The sequence below is a fragment of the Fusarium musae genome, chromosome 4 (genome assembly GCF_019915245.1).
Source record: "Fusarium musae strain F31 chromosome 4, whole genome shotgun sequence".
Lineage (NCBI taxonomy): Eukaryota > Fungi > Ascomycota > Sordariomycetes > Hypocreales > Nectriaceae > Fusarium > Fusarium musae.
In genome coordinates this window covers 2,652,424-2,666,577 of record NC_058390.1, presented here as the reverse complement: position 1 = coordinate 2,666,577, position 14,154 = coordinate 2,652,424, and the positions used below count along the sequence as shown (strand labels likewise).

The 14,154-nt window shown below is 49.0% G+C and overlaps 6 protein-coding genes across 6 annotated transcripts; 2 read left to right on the top strand and 4 right to left on the bottom strand.

Moving 5' to 3' along the window:
* Window positions 1-2: 2 nt before the first annotated feature.
* J7337_005738 (uncharacterized protein) lies at window positions 3-880 on the bottom strand (the record flags this gene model as incomplete). The annotated part of the gene is made up of 2 exons (XM_044823412.1): window positions 3-402; window positions 456-880. The coding sequence occupies 2 exons, from the start codon at window positions 878-880 to the stop codon at window positions 3-5; spliced, it is 825 nt and encodes a 274-aa protein (XP_044681903.1).
* A 2,183-nt stretch (window positions 881-3,063) lies between these two features.
* On the top strand, window positions 3,064-4,758 carry J7337_005737 (uncharacterized protein; the record flags this gene model as incomplete). The annotated part of the gene is made up of 1 exon (XM_044823411.1): window positions 3,064-4,758. The coding sequence occupies one exon, from the start codon at window positions 3,064-3,066 to the stop codon at window positions 4,756-4,758; it is 1,695 nt and encodes a 564-aa protein (XP_044681902.1).
* Window positions 4,759-7,388: 2,630 nt separating this feature from the next.
* J7337_005736 (uncharacterized protein) lies at window positions 7,389-8,668 on the top strand (the record flags this gene model as incomplete). Its single annotated transcript, XM_044823410.1, has 2 exons — window positions 7,389-7,557; window positions 7,995-8,668. The coding sequence occupies 2 exons, from the start codon at window positions 7,389-7,391 to the stop codon at window positions 8,666-8,668; spliced, it is 843 nt and encodes a 280-aa protein (XP_044681901.1).
* A 272-nt stretch (window positions 8,669-8,940) lies between these two features.
* Window positions 8,941-9,883, bottom strand: J7337_005735 (uncharacterized protein; the record flags this gene model as incomplete). The annotated part of the gene is made up of 2 exons (XM_044823409.1): window positions 8,941-9,405; window positions 9,458-9,883. 2 exons carry the CDS (start codon window positions 9,881-9,883, stop codon window positions 8,941-8,943), a joined length of 891 nt encoding a protein of 296 aa, XP_044681900.1.
* Window positions 9,884-11,095: 1,212 nt separating this feature from the next.
* J7337_005734 (uncharacterized protein) lies at window positions 11,096-11,880 on the bottom strand (the record flags this gene model as incomplete). The annotated part of the gene is made up of 2 exons (XM_044823408.1): window positions 11,096-11,667; window positions 11,718-11,880. The coding sequence occupies 2 exons, from the start codon at window positions 11,878-11,880 to the stop codon at window positions 11,096-11,098; spliced, it is 735 nt and encodes a 244-aa protein (XP_044681899.1).
* Window positions 11,881-12,250: 370 nt separating this feature from the next.
* J7337_005733 (uncharacterized protein) lies at window positions 12,251-14,024 on the bottom strand (the record flags this gene model as incomplete). The annotated part of the gene is made up of 3 exons (XM_044823407.1): window positions 12,251-12,695; window positions 12,805-12,973; window positions 13,064-14,024. The coding sequence occupies 3 exons, from the start codon at window positions 14,022-14,024 to the stop codon at window positions 12,251-12,253; spliced, it is 1,575 nt and encodes a 524-aa protein (XP_044681898.1).
* Between the last annotated feature and the right edge of the window lie 130 nt (window positions 14,025-14,154).

Below are 14,154 nucleotides of genomic sequence, written 5' to 3'. Positions count from 1 at the left end.
TTTTATGAAGCAGCGGCAATAGCAAGAGGTGCCGGCGACGAGGCGTGGTTGCTGGGCACACTTTGCATCTCCACGTCATTAGCAGTATTGCTATTGCTAGCACTGTTGCTCTCGTGGCCGTTTTCTTTATTCTCCTTACTGCTGCCCTCGGCTGATGCAGCAGTAGAGTCCTCAGCGCTGGATTCGGGAGCCTTCTTTTGAGGTGCCACCCAGCGAGGGATCTCCCATGCCACACCAGTGAAGCTCTTGAGTTGGAACCCTCCCTTGGCCCATCGGCGACAGGGCTTGCCTGAGCGATCTAGAGCGCGAAGTCCGGCGTTGATAGCTCCTTGATTCGCTTTGGGCCCAAGCTTGTGACCTCCGGCAGGCTTAGAACCTGAGTGATCGATCGTTCCGTCCTCCCTGGGAGTAGTGGTCAGTCCAGTGTTCAAATATGTGTGGGGGCTAAAACTTACAGACGGGGCTTCTTCTTGGGGCCAGGCTTTCCTCGAGGCTTGGGGACACCATCTATTGTACCGTTGGCGCCAGCGGCAGATCGCTTGACGCCCTTCTTCTTCGCTCCATCGGTAGGCGGTCCCATGGCTGACGGGGCCGGTGTCCCGTCGGCGGGAGTTGCGTCAGGAACAGGAGTGGCGGCGTTGGAGTCTGAAGCATTGTCGCCATTCGTATTGCTGGCTGGTGGTTGCGAGCCAGAAGCGGACACGGTATCGGTAGATGAGTCGGCGTTGGCTTTGAAGTCCTTGGAGGGAGATTCTTCCTTGATAGAGTCGGGCGCGAGCAGAGCACGCAGCTTGTCGGGCGACACCTTGCGAGTAACAATCAAGCTGGCCTTGGTGCTGGACTTGCGTCGCGCGTCGGCGGACTTGACTTGAGGAGCCATGGTGCTGAGAGAGGTCGATGTCACAAAGAGCTGATGGTGATGGTGTAGTCTAGGAAGGGTTGTCTGATGAAAAGGTGATGTGTGGTGATGATTGATGATATTTGCAAGCGGCGAAGGATAGTGGAAGAAGGTTAGGGAAAGGAGCAGGATTTGAGAAAGGACTGGTGACGGGAGAGGCGGCAAATAACCAAAGACCCGGTGGTGATCCCGTGGTGGACAAGACGTGGTCAGGGGTGGTGGGCTTTTGGGGCTTGCGTGGAGCGAGTCTTAGTAGTAGGAGTAGTGGGAGATTTATTAGGAAGAGCTGAGTTGCGATCACAGACGTAAGTTGCAGGTCGGTTTGTCATTCATTCAGCCTGGCTGGCTGGTGCCGGGTCAGGATTGATTTCAGGGTGGTGATGATGGGTTTGCGGTGGTGAAAAGTGGATGGAAATGAAAGTAATGGAACAGAGGGCAAAAGCCTTGTCTTGTACGGTTGGGGTCTTGGTATTGTTGTCATTTTTGATTCTGGTGCTGGGGCCGAAGGCGGCGCACAAGGAGAGGAAAAATCGGTTGGGATGGGTTGGGTTGGTTTGATTTCCCGCGTTTCTTCACACTCAGAGCAGCAGGAGCGAGAGCAAGTGGCAGTGGCATTGGCAGACGAACAAACTTGGGGATTTCAGGCCCAGGTTCCAGCCCGTCTCCTCTGTTACCAGATGGGGCTTAGTGCCACTTCTACCGCATGACAGGGGTACCGCTACTTTCCAGCCAATCAAGGCCCCGGTATGTCCTTAATCTCTCTCAAAGCAGCGCCTCGACTTCTATTGTTATTCCACTCCTCCTAGGCGACTGAGCGAACTCAGCGACCAAAAGCTCGTTTCAATCGAGCTCCCACGGTCACTTCATCGCCTTCAGCCCCCGAGTTGTCCCTGTAATCCATCAGCGATGGTCACCACGTATTTTAACCGCCAGAGAGGCACGGATTTCATTGCCTCACCTTGCCAATAGCCATTTGATCGCTAAATATACACAAAACTTTTCACGGCTTCATGTTGCGATGCTCTGTAATGGTCACTATGACCCTGATCAATATTCACATAGATTGAAATATCGATGAAATCAACAAAACTCACCTCAACCAACTCGTAGAACACTGCAACTTCCATCCGACCCTTTTTATCCCCCTCAATCAGTCACATTTTCGTGATAGCCCTCCCTTAGCCCGCGATGACGGTGGAAAACCAGCAAGAAATGGGGTCCTCTCAATATCACTCAGCAAGCCCCTGCAATAATCAGGGTGGCGGAACTGTACGATTCAATACACCTCCAGAATACCTTGGCATCCATTGCTTTTCAACTGCCACTCGGATTTCTCTAGCCTGTCACCTGCGAATTCAGGTCTGATTCCCAGCAGTCAAGTCCCTGGAAATTTTGCTTTGTGCATTTAATCATCGAAGACCTCAGGATCCTTGCAGACGCGAATAACAGTAAATTTTCGATCGATCAACAGGTGTTTATTTACCTTTGAAGCTTTCGGTTTCTCTGTCCAAACTTTGTCCCGCAAATGCCACATCGCGTAGTTGCAGTTATCACCTGTGATTGTAACAAACTCCCGGTGCAACCGAGATCCATTAGTGGTTTGGTGCCTGGGTAACTTACCTAGTCGAAGAATCCCGACCGAGAAATTACCTGACCAAGACCCAAGCGTCGTCACGACTCCGCCAAACAAATCTTGTGTCCAATTCTGACTTCCGTCATCCATATGATGCACCAGAAAGGATTCCGCTGCGCATCGCCTCGATTCCCCGCAGCGATCAGCATGACAGACGGGCTGCACTCGGCAACAATATCAAGAATACCTGCTTCGGCGTATCACCATGCTACATAGCTATCCATATGATTCATTCGAGGTGTCTACAATGAAAACTAAGCGTGATACTACCTAAATTGACCACTCACCACAGGAATGAAGAACTTCCTTGGCCCGCGGTGAAACAACAAGTGTTGATCCAGCCATTGTATGCCCACCCGAGACTGAGACACCATGGCAAGCGTTGCTATCACGATAGTAGGTGGAATGTGTTGCTCCCCTACAACCCGAGGACCGTCACAAAAGATATATCATGGCAACCTGTCAGCCAGCAATGGACTGGAGAGCATCACGCATTGTTTATTCGGTTCTTTTCCACCACCAAGTCGACACAATGATTCGATTATACATTCTTCTCTGCCTTCTACCATACCTCTTCCTTACCACCCCATTCACCCATGCGGCCCTACTCCCTCGTCTCAAAGCTTCATTCAAACTGCCAGGCGTAGTCTTCAGTGAACCAGTGGCTCGATCTTTCAAGGTGGTACCTTTCAAGGAGCTTCCTGGGGAATCACACCATGGTCATGGACTTCACCACACTCTCGGCCTTGTGAAGCGATTGGTTGAAGACCAGGGCGATATGGTCGAGGTTACCGAGGAAGCCCTCCAGGAACTTTTGGATCAGATCAACAAACTCCATGAGCAGGTGAACAACATGATGCCAGCTGGTGCGACGGACAAACAGCCTACTCTGGGGGCAGGCGCTTCGTCGGGGGGCCAGTCTGGCCAATCTGATCAATTACCTGCAGGTTCTTCTAATGAGTCTACTGGTAGCGAACAGTCTGAAGAGCCTGCTCCCTCTGGCAAAGCTGGTGTTCCCCAACCGGGAGTTGCTTCGGGTCCATCAGAAGCTCCTGTAGTTTCGGACCCATCTCTACGATCCCCGTTGCCGTCACAGGCTAACGCAGCCACGATTGTCGAGCCTCAGGTTCCAGGCGCTTCAGCTCAACTAGATGCATCGCAGATAGATACCGACAGGCAAGCAAAGACTGACCTGACGCAGCCTGCTGCAAATCCCAACCAGGCAGCAAAGGGCGAATCTACTGATCCGTCTAGCGAGCCTGAGGCTGAAAAACTGCCTGGCAACAGCGCTGTCGTGACCCTTCCTAAGGTTGCAAGTGCTTCTGGAAAGGGGAACGTCGTGGAATCAGGCGGTAGTCCCAAGAATACTGTTGCTCAACCGACTGGGGAGCTTCAGGCTTCGACGGGAAGACAACCTAGCACAGCACAAGATGTCAAACCGACAGAGAATGGCAAGGCCAAAGATCCTAGTATCTCATCTGTCAAGGAGGTTACTGGGGCCACTAGTACTACGCCCGGGGTTGCATTTGTCGAGAATCCCGATGCCATTGCCCAGACGGTCACGACCAATGTCAGCTCTGGCGGGCAGACTAGTACTTCAGCAACGAAGGAAACTCAGAGACCATCCGGTGCCAAAGATGATGAGTGTGTTGAAGAAGTAAGTGATCTGCCCCTCATACGTCGAAAACCTAACTGCACACCAGGTAGTAGGATCGAATCCGCGAGCGAGCCAGCACAAGATACCACGATAACTGTCGTCCTCGTACCTACTCCAGAGGCAGATCCTTCCAAAGCCTCTGCAGCGGAAGCCGGGACACAGATAACAGAAGACTCTCCCGCAACTGCAAAGGCCGAGGGAGCGGCCCCAGCGTTAGAGACAGAAGCCACCTTCACCCCAGACATCAAGGCTGGAGACTCTCAGCAGCTCGCAGCACCAACCCTACTCCTAAATCCGTCTTCTGTTTCTAGACCTGGGCCAACAGCGTTAAGCCTCAGAACTCTCGTGTTCACATCTGTCCTTACAAGGTCTTCAACCATCCTCGTAACTACTGTACGCACAGAGTTTGTTAATGCAAATCAACCCACTGCATCATTGAATGCCCCCGGCCATGTTTTCAAAGAAGACGAAGACGCAGACACGAATGCAGCGTTCAACAAGGATGGAAAGCTTGCTTTGGAAGGGAGTGTCAATGAGGGAAGCACACCAGGTTCGGGCATTCATAATTAGGTCGGATTGGAGAACTCCACTAATCATTTGATAGAAACTGTTAAAGGAACTCCTCTCGCGTTAGAGACTACAGCCATTCTGACCACAACCACGACCACCATTAGTTTGAGCCATGCTGATGTCTTGACAACCCCTGAACCCAGCCAAGAGCCTCTGCCTCTTTCTTCACTATCGTCTCAAGATGCTGTAAGCATCAACGGGACATTCCATGCAACACCAAACAGTGGATTCAGAACAATTCCGAGGTCGTCAGCTAGTCTGTCAGAGAGAGCATAGACGCGGATATGCATGACTTGCTCAGGAGTTAAGCGCCTTAATGATGTTTTGGTTTGGTTGTTTTAGAATGATCACTATGAATTTATGTTGGATTCCACCCCTTTTTTAGCACGCTTGTCATCCAAATGAGAATTAATTCCTGTTTACCCTCAGAACCGTGCCATTGAAAAGCAATAGCACGTAACTGTCAATAGTCCTGCGAATACTACACCCTATCAACTTTTGAAACTCTACAAAGCCGTATCCCGAGCCAAGGGTAAGCAAGCTGTAGTTGAATGCATACATTCTCACTAATGATACGGATTGTCATTAGCGGTAATAAAAAAAAGTATGAGAACTTTTGGGAGAGGCGGCTTGCATGACCTCGGGCAAGGTTCAAAACCAGTCTGGACAACATCGTAGAAGTTGGGAGCGCCGTTAAGAAAGCACCCCGAGCTCGAGGGCCTTGAATCAGCAGCTACAAATGGCTTTATGAGAGAGGGATCAAGACCAAATGTCCCAGGTTCATAAACAAAATCGTTTAAACTTTCTGCAGATCAGGCTCATAGTATCAGTTAAATGTGTTGATGCCATGGAACATTACAACATCACAATATCTGAGTGCTCACTGCAGAGTCGCTTGCGAGCATCCGCTGAGATACTCAATAATTGACCAGAGGCGGCCTCTGATGAAGATCATCACGGCAAGTATTTTTTTATAAAATACTTCAGCGACACTGCCAATGAGGTTCTTGAATGTAAGTCTTCTTACGGGACTTTCAGAGTCGACTGTGTCCAGCCAGCCGTTAGTAGAATCAGAACATATTACACCGTGCTGTATAGTGTCCATGCGAGTCAGTACTGAAGAAATCATATACAAGCTTAATTTACTGGCATAGTCTTGAAGGGGCTTGAATTTTACCTCCAACCCAAGTCGTCAGTAAGGCCATCAGGTATCAAGATTATCGCAGGGGGTGCTATGAGACTTTGAAGAGAGAACGTGACGAGATATTTAAGCATTTCTCAATGTTCAATGGAGTTTCCTATAGTCTCCCTGATGGGAAGAAAGCGTTCTTATTAACTGGATTGAGGGTCATTATCTGTAACATGGCCGTTTACTGATACTAACTATATTGCCAACTCCTCGCTGTCATCCCACAACTCAACGAGTAATGTTTAGTATCTCTATTTCTCACTCACTAAGTATAAGCTTTGTCTGAGTGATATCCTTGCGATTTAGAAAAGAAATGAAGATTGTCGTGTGTTCCATCAATATTGTAAGGGAACTTAGATATCTTATGAATTCATTTTAGTCGTCGAGGAAGCCACTCCAATATATCAAAGTTTCTCTCCTGGCAGTATCAAATAGCAACCGATCGTATAAAGCAGAAGTGACCTCACTGGTAGGGTATTTACCATCGCAGAAATAGAGAGTGGATTCCTACATTCACCTTGCAGGTGGTATGATGAGTTGTCTCATGACTAGGAAACCGATATACGGTAGTTTAAGCAAGGGATTCTTGGCCGTTCTTCTTTGTAGTGAACCAATGTATAATTGCGCTATCATCGTTAAATGGCGGATTTTGTCCCTTGTAAGCGCACGTTCACAACGAGGGTTTGATTCTTTGTCAGACTTGCGCAGCAGAAACTCGCTCGTATATCTGTATTAGTCTGTTCTGTTTACAAAAGATCTTCCTTGTGAGATTTAGGATGCAGCTAAGATACAGGGATTATAGAGACTCGAAATCACATGCTTCTTATTCATCTCACTCAACTACAGTCGCAGCTGATATCGCTTCGAACGTATATCTTTCGCGTTGTCCATCATCACCTGATTTAGATTCATTCTCTCGGCACGCCTGGAAAATTACTCAGTAATGTAATATATCAAATTTAATTCTCCGGTGAACATCTCAGCCTGAACTGACCATTGCGGGTTTTATACCACGTTGGGCCATTTCATGTAAGCACTTGTGCCTTCAGCCCCATTGTAACGGTTCTCTGCCACGTTGTGGTCAACCATTTCCTTAACAGCTCCAGAAATGAATGAGAAATTGGGAATGAAACTGAGGTACAGTGAACAGCAGGCCAATGATAGCCATGCATCCAATATGGTAGGGCAGATCGCAAACATGGAGGGCCTGCCACTCTCCGTCGCACGTCGCCGAAGCGAGTTGATTCGAGTCTTACATGCTAGACCTACCTCTCTTGAGTCTTGGCTCCCATCACATTCTTTTTCTTTGTTCAACTGCGCTCATCGATTTCCGGCTTCCGATCAATTCAACTGTGAGATAAAATCGTTATCAGAGGAGATGCGACGGTGAATACTGCGCTTTGTTGAATCTTCTGTCACTCTTCCTTGTGCCGCTCTCATCATGAAGCTTCTCAGTTGTCTCGTCTTTGTCCCTCTTATCGTTGCGCACAACCCACGACAGTATGAGGCACTCCAAGCAGCTCCTGGCGATCTGATGCCGCGATTCTTTATCGATCGCTCATTTCCTTTGGCAAAACGCGCAGGGGATTGTGGTTCGGATCATCACAACTGTAGGTCCATGTGGGTGCTATAATGCTCTCGGACACCAAACTCATTGATGCCACAGGTCTAGAGATTGGATTTGCAGATGACTGTTGCGACAACGACTCTTACTGCTACGTCAACCGAAAAGGCGACCCGAAATGCTGTCCTATAGGCTCCAACTGCTCCAGCGATTCGCCGTGTAGCTCGGATGCTTATTTCTGTACCCGCACCGTCACAAGGAGTGGAACTGCCACTGCGCAAGAGGGCTGCTGCGATCGCAAGTGTCCAAGAACGAGTCTTTACCTTTGCCCAAGTAGTCTTGGTGGGAACTGCTGCGGCTACAACTCTGAGTGTCGGGCGGGTGGCGATTGCGCCTCTACGAGACCAGCTTCGAGAACGGACCTCCTGTCGCCCATTCCCTCAGGCTGTACAACCTCTCAGCATAAATGCTCCGACGGTGCAGGCTGTTGCGACAACGACCAAGAGTGCACCCAGGTCAGTGGCGAGGGATATTGCGCTCAAGCTATACCAACAGAAAGTGGTGTCACGATTGTCGACGACAACGACGGCGGCGGCGGCCTGTCAGATGGTGCAAAGGCAGGGATTGGCGTTGGTGTCGTTGTGGGAGCCAGTATCATTGTTGGTGGGCTAACTTGGATGTGTCTACGCAAGCGACGCCAGCGACGCCAGCGCACTGCATCAAGGCCATCAGCATCTGGCGAAGGAGACGGCAGTGCGCCCCCTCGAGATGCCATGACAGATATATCCGGGAGCCATGCCCGGTCAGGCTTGACTCGGGACTACTTTGGACCAGACCCAGCAGCAGGACCATATACTGAGCAAGCAAGCTCACGGGTCACCTCACCTGGAAGAACTGCTGCTGTGCCGATGCATGCACAATCCCCTGGAGACATCGCCGCGCCCGTGGAGATCGACTCTGCGAATAGAGACGGCAGCGATCTTCTATCACCCATGTCAAGCCCGAGCATATACCAGACACCCCTTTCTGAAACAATAGACGGTCGGTTCGAACTGTACGGTGACGACTCAGCCATGACACCAGACCGTCCCTTGTCAATCGTTCCCACTCCTCCACAGAGTGTAGCCGGGGATGTCGCAACGAAGCAAAAGCAATAATTCAAAGGAGAAATGCGTTGCGTTCTATTCGTTTCTGTTACTTATAAACGCCTAGCCAGACCATTCATGTAAAGGGATGATCCAAATATTCAGCAGTCCCGGTGCGACAAGCAAACGATTATGTGCACCGAAGTTATCCCTCAGAACTCCGCGCCAAAACATAAAGTAAAGTATAAGGGCACCACCTAATAGTCATTACAACGCCGTTGAATGAGATGTAACTGGAAATACGAAAACAGTCTAAACCACAACTTCAGTCTTTGCACCGGCATTTAGCAGACAACACCGCCAAAAGGTGCGCAGTTTTGGAGGTCTTTGACAAGATCCTCTACGCTGCTCAGATGCTGGCTAAGCAGCTCCTGCTTCTCCTCCGTGGTGAGATAGATGTCACCTTCAGGATCAGAGCCGGAACGCTTGCGAAGTGGGTCGGCATTGAAGGCACCTGCGAGTTTGCTAGGACTTCGCTGAAGCATAGCGGGAACACTATCGCGCTGATCGGCTCGGGGAATCGAAGGAATCTCAGGCATGAGGTAGAAGTAGAGGAACTCAACGAGCTTCAGCTTGACCTCACGGGCGGTGGATCGCGACTTGAAGAGAGAGGTAACAGTGAGAAGGCCGTCAAGGCTCTCAAAGGTACGGGTGTTGATTGGGGTCTCGATTAGAGCAGTGACGAGTGTGAGGAGAGTCGCAGATTGGATCGCAGGGCAGTTAAAGGGCTCGAGAAGGTCAAGGAGGAGCTGCAAGGTGTTAGTTTTGTGGTATTTATGGACTTAGCCATTGTATACATACGTTCATATTCTGTTCTCGGGCAAAGAGAGACTTGCTGGGAGGGTGTAACAACAAGACTCCTTGTATGAGGTCGAGGGCACTCAGAATTAACAGGTCGTTTCCGCCATCACCTCCCTTGGCCATAAGTCGATCGAGAGTGCTGATAAGGCGCATCGCAACGTTCCATTCGAATCCCTCCTGCAATTTGAAAAACTCTCGAAATGCCGGGTCGCGGGAAAGTTGGGAAAGATCCTTTTGAGAGGGTGTTGATCCTTCACTCCCATCGTCATCGGTATCCCGGTTTCGATGTGCACGGTCGTTTCGAGAGTTTGCTTTAGAGAGACAGATCTGAGCTAGAAGGCCTTCGACCTGGCGAAGGCCCTTACGGACTTTTGGTCCGTCATACGAGGAAAGGTTGTCGAAGGCGAGAGACAGAAGAGACTCCATCGTGTATCTGTGCGTGGGGGAACAATAATGAACGTTATGCCGGAGACGGTAAAGATGGAAAGGCTGAAGAGTATCGACTTGATGCGATTGCGGCTGGTGCTTTTTAAAAAAAGAGTGTTTAAGAAAACATTTGATGAAGGTGACAGGAAGAATAGAAGAATGGAAACTGATTATCGCAGTCACACCGCCGAGAGTCACCGAGCCCAAGCAACAGTCTAAAGAAGTAGAAAGATGGATGGATGATCGTCGTCAGGTTGCTGTCACCAAACAATCCCATGGAGTGGAGCTATCGGCACAGCAACGGCTTAGGGAATTCCAAGATTTAAGGGTCGCCAGCTGACAAGCGGGCTGGCATGGTCCGGGGTTACAGGGGCCTACAGGGGATATGCAGCTAGGATCACGCTAAAGTGGGCTGTCAACTGTCATCTGCGCCGTTGGTGAAGGGAATGTCCCAGTAGGTCCAGACGGAATCTTGTTTGTAAGGGATTGAGATAGAAGCTGCGAATAGGATCGGAGCTCTAGGTGCGAGCATAGGTGCCTACTAGGTAGGTAGGTAGCTACGGTTGATCCACGAGATGGGAATGCTAGAACGCTTGGTACTTAGGTAGGTGAGATAGGCGGAGACCCGTGGACATTGGATGTTTACACGGCAACGGTACTTAAGACTTCGGCAGTTCAGCCCTGAGGAAACAAAGGTCCCAAAGTATCTGGGTTCGTACTTGTAGATATCATTGATCAGATTCCACGGCTAACCGATATTGCACTTTCGATAATCCTAAGTCATCAAGTCACCCGCTTCGGTTCTCGTATATAAAGAAATTACAAGTGTTGGAAGGTTATCACGGGTAGTCGAAATTATCTCAGCCCAATATCTACTCTCAGCTGATGATAAACTTGATATACTCCCAATTGGTTCCTCTATTGGATATGGTTTCTTTTTTTTTCTTTTTTTCTTTTTACTACAGAACCATTAGCTTCTTGCGAATTCACTTGGCTGAACACACCCATGAAGAAGTTCAACACTGCAGTCAGCAGTTACCTCGTCGATCTCTCAAGTTGCAGTCACCAAACCCATCACTTCAATGCTGACAGAATAGCTATCTATGATCGAATAGTCTCGCATCATATCCGAGAACTCATGTATAAATTGATGGATGATAGGAATTATAATAGGGGAGTCATAATGATTCGGCATAAGAAATCACCATCGCCCTACTCAAGTTCCTGCGACTGACGCAAGATTACCTGCACCGCTTCATCCACGCCAGATGCTATCACTGTTGGCTGAAGCCCCAGTGAACATCCCAGTGTATCAGTCCAGCCCTTGCCTTCACGGTCGATCCATGCACTCTTGAATCCAAAAGATACAGCACCAGTGATGTCGAATGGGTTTGAGCTTACCAACCATACCCTATCAAGCTGAGACTTCATCCCCGCTGTCTCAGCCATGAACTCATACGTACGAGGATGCGGCTTGAACACTTTGAGAGGATCGATACTGACAACTTTCTCATGGGGAAATATGTTGCTCACTCTTGACAAAGTTGGGCATGTATCGAGTGACGATGTCATCATGGCCTTGGTTCCGTTTGAGAAGATGTATGGATCGATAGATGCATGTTCTGCCAGTTTTTCAAGTGCTCTATCCACATCTGGGAATGTGTCGAGGCCGTTATATGCATCCATGATACGCTCTTCCTGCTCCGGAGTGAGCTCAACACCAATCTCTTTCGTAGCTTGCCGAAACGACCATCTCGTCAAGTCACTAAATGTGCGATAAGTGCCTTCATATATCATTAGCGATGGCTTCCTTTTTTGGCTTGTCTCAACTTACCCATGCTGGTCACGCGCCATGTTGACTCAAGCTGATATCGCCTTGCTAGAGCGGCAATTGACTGAGCGTTATCTTGCCCGTATAGTTCTGCCAGCTCTCCTGCTATCGATCCGGTGGAGAGAATAGTACCGTAGAGGTCGAATGCAATTACTGTCCGCCCCATGGTGACTGTTAAAGTTTGAAAGACGGACGGTTCACAATGCAGGTGGTTGAGGATCGACACAAAGAAGCTTCGGGCTTAAGAGGGGATGGATGCTCACATAATCATCATGATTACATAGGTAGCTTCATGCATTTTATCCTGCACAATCGTGTGAAAAGGCGGCAAATGCATATTCCGATACTTGGTGTACCAAAAAGATTCATACACACAGCTAAAAGGGTTTTCTCTCTCACACTGTCATCACGTTATCTAAATGTCGGAGATTAATTTGGATTCGTAGTATTATTCTGGGCCTGCCTATAAATTGTCCAAGAATTATCCATCAACGTCGATCAAAAGCTCACATGTTTCTTTGATGTGACCTCCAGTATCATGCTGCGGCCACTGTGGTATCCGAGCTACTCGCCCTATCTGAATGAGATAAAATACTGTTCCTCCGTACAGTGGCATTGTTGCTGGCCTGTTCCTCATCCTTCTCCCTAGCTTCGCTCTTCTCCTCGGTCGGTGCAAATTTGCTTCTGATTCTAATCTGCCTACCGTATCTGTAGAATAGAAACGGGATAACGGCTAGAACTGTAGCAACTCCTCCGATCAGACTTCCACCACCACCAACTCCCAGTGTATCGAACATTTGTGTTGTGAATAAGGGGGCAGCAGCGCCGCACGCTGATCGAGCAATGGTATTAGCTGCAATAGCAGATGCCGCGTACATAAGATAAACGTCGACGAGATATGTCAAGAAAGCCACGAAGATCAACATCAAAGATGTAGCTAGGAAAGTTCCCGCCAATGTCGGTACGATCCAATGGATAGAACTGCGGGGACCAATATCAGTATGTATACATATATGTTGGAGAGAATTAAAGCTCGAGAGTGTGTGGTGACTTGAGTCACAGCAAGGATTGTGATATCTCAGTGACTTACTTGTACTCAGCCGTCCATGCAAACCAGAACATGGTCACGGCAAATCCAACACCTCCAATCATTGCCAATGGCAGTCTATCTTCGGGCTCCATCTGTTTGTCTCCATTCTCAATCTTTTTCTTTCGGATTCTCGTATCAATCAAAACTATGCCACCACCAATGAATGCACCTAAGAGTACGTTAGTGTAAGTTCAGCGAAGTCGTATCAACGAAAAGTACTCGCCAATTACAGTCCCAATCAAGGGCAGCTCTCCGACACCGGGGTTCCAGCCGCGTCGCTGCTGAAACACGATTGGATAGATGCTGAAAAGCATATACAATAATGTGTAGACTACAGACATGTAGACTGCGCAGAGGAATGATATGGTGTCGAAAAGGATAATCCACGGCCTGGTCAAGGCGATACGGTACACAGTCTTCAGTGTACGATCACCCTCTTCAGAACGAGCTTTTACATTCTCATATCCAGGAATCTTTGCCTTCCGTATTCTTCGAGCCTTCTTAAGGAGAATTGTGGGAGCATGTGTCTCGGGAATAGTCAACATGAGGAGAGCTGTTGCACCACCAAGCCAGAGAAGCACATAGAAACTCCAACGCCAGTCCTTCTTCAGCTCGAGGAACCCAGCAATGACAGGCCCTAGTGCTGGCCCGACCCATACCATAGCAGAGAACCCTGCCATGGCATTGCCACGCTCGATCGGGGTCCACAGGTCTGCGAGTACGCCAGGTGCATTGCTGAGGGGTGCAGAGACAAAGGTTCCCGTGAGGAAACGACCGACAAGGAGGGCGCCAAAGTTAGGTGCCCAGGCACACAAAAAGTTAAAGATGAGATATAGCGTAAAGGTGATGTAGAAGATCCATCTTCTTCCATAGAGCTCACTTAGTGGTGCGAAGATGAGCGGTCCGGCACAGTAACCCAGTAAAAACAGGGTGATTGTCAAACCTGCTACCAACTCGGATACGTGGAAGTGTTCTGAGATAGACGGAAAGCATCCACTTGGTGAACTCGATGCAAAAGTGGCATTCAGTACGAGCAACACAGCTGAGAATGTGACAGACCAGCGCCGAGCAGTAGACCAATTCTGTGGGTTCTGAATATCGCCCGGTGCAAAGTCGACGTAGCCATCCTCGTTTAAGTACGGGGGGTTTTCTTCCTCGAGTTGCTTAGTTCGATAGGGCTTGTTATTAGCCGATGAGAATATTCGATGTATAGGGGCCATGGCTGTTGGTAATGTTGCAAGGCATAGGGGCAGTCGGCCACGATGAGGGAGCCAAGACTCATATTTATATTAAACACACAGTGTATGCCATATCTGATATCTACTAACTAGTGAGTTACGTTAGTTCTCT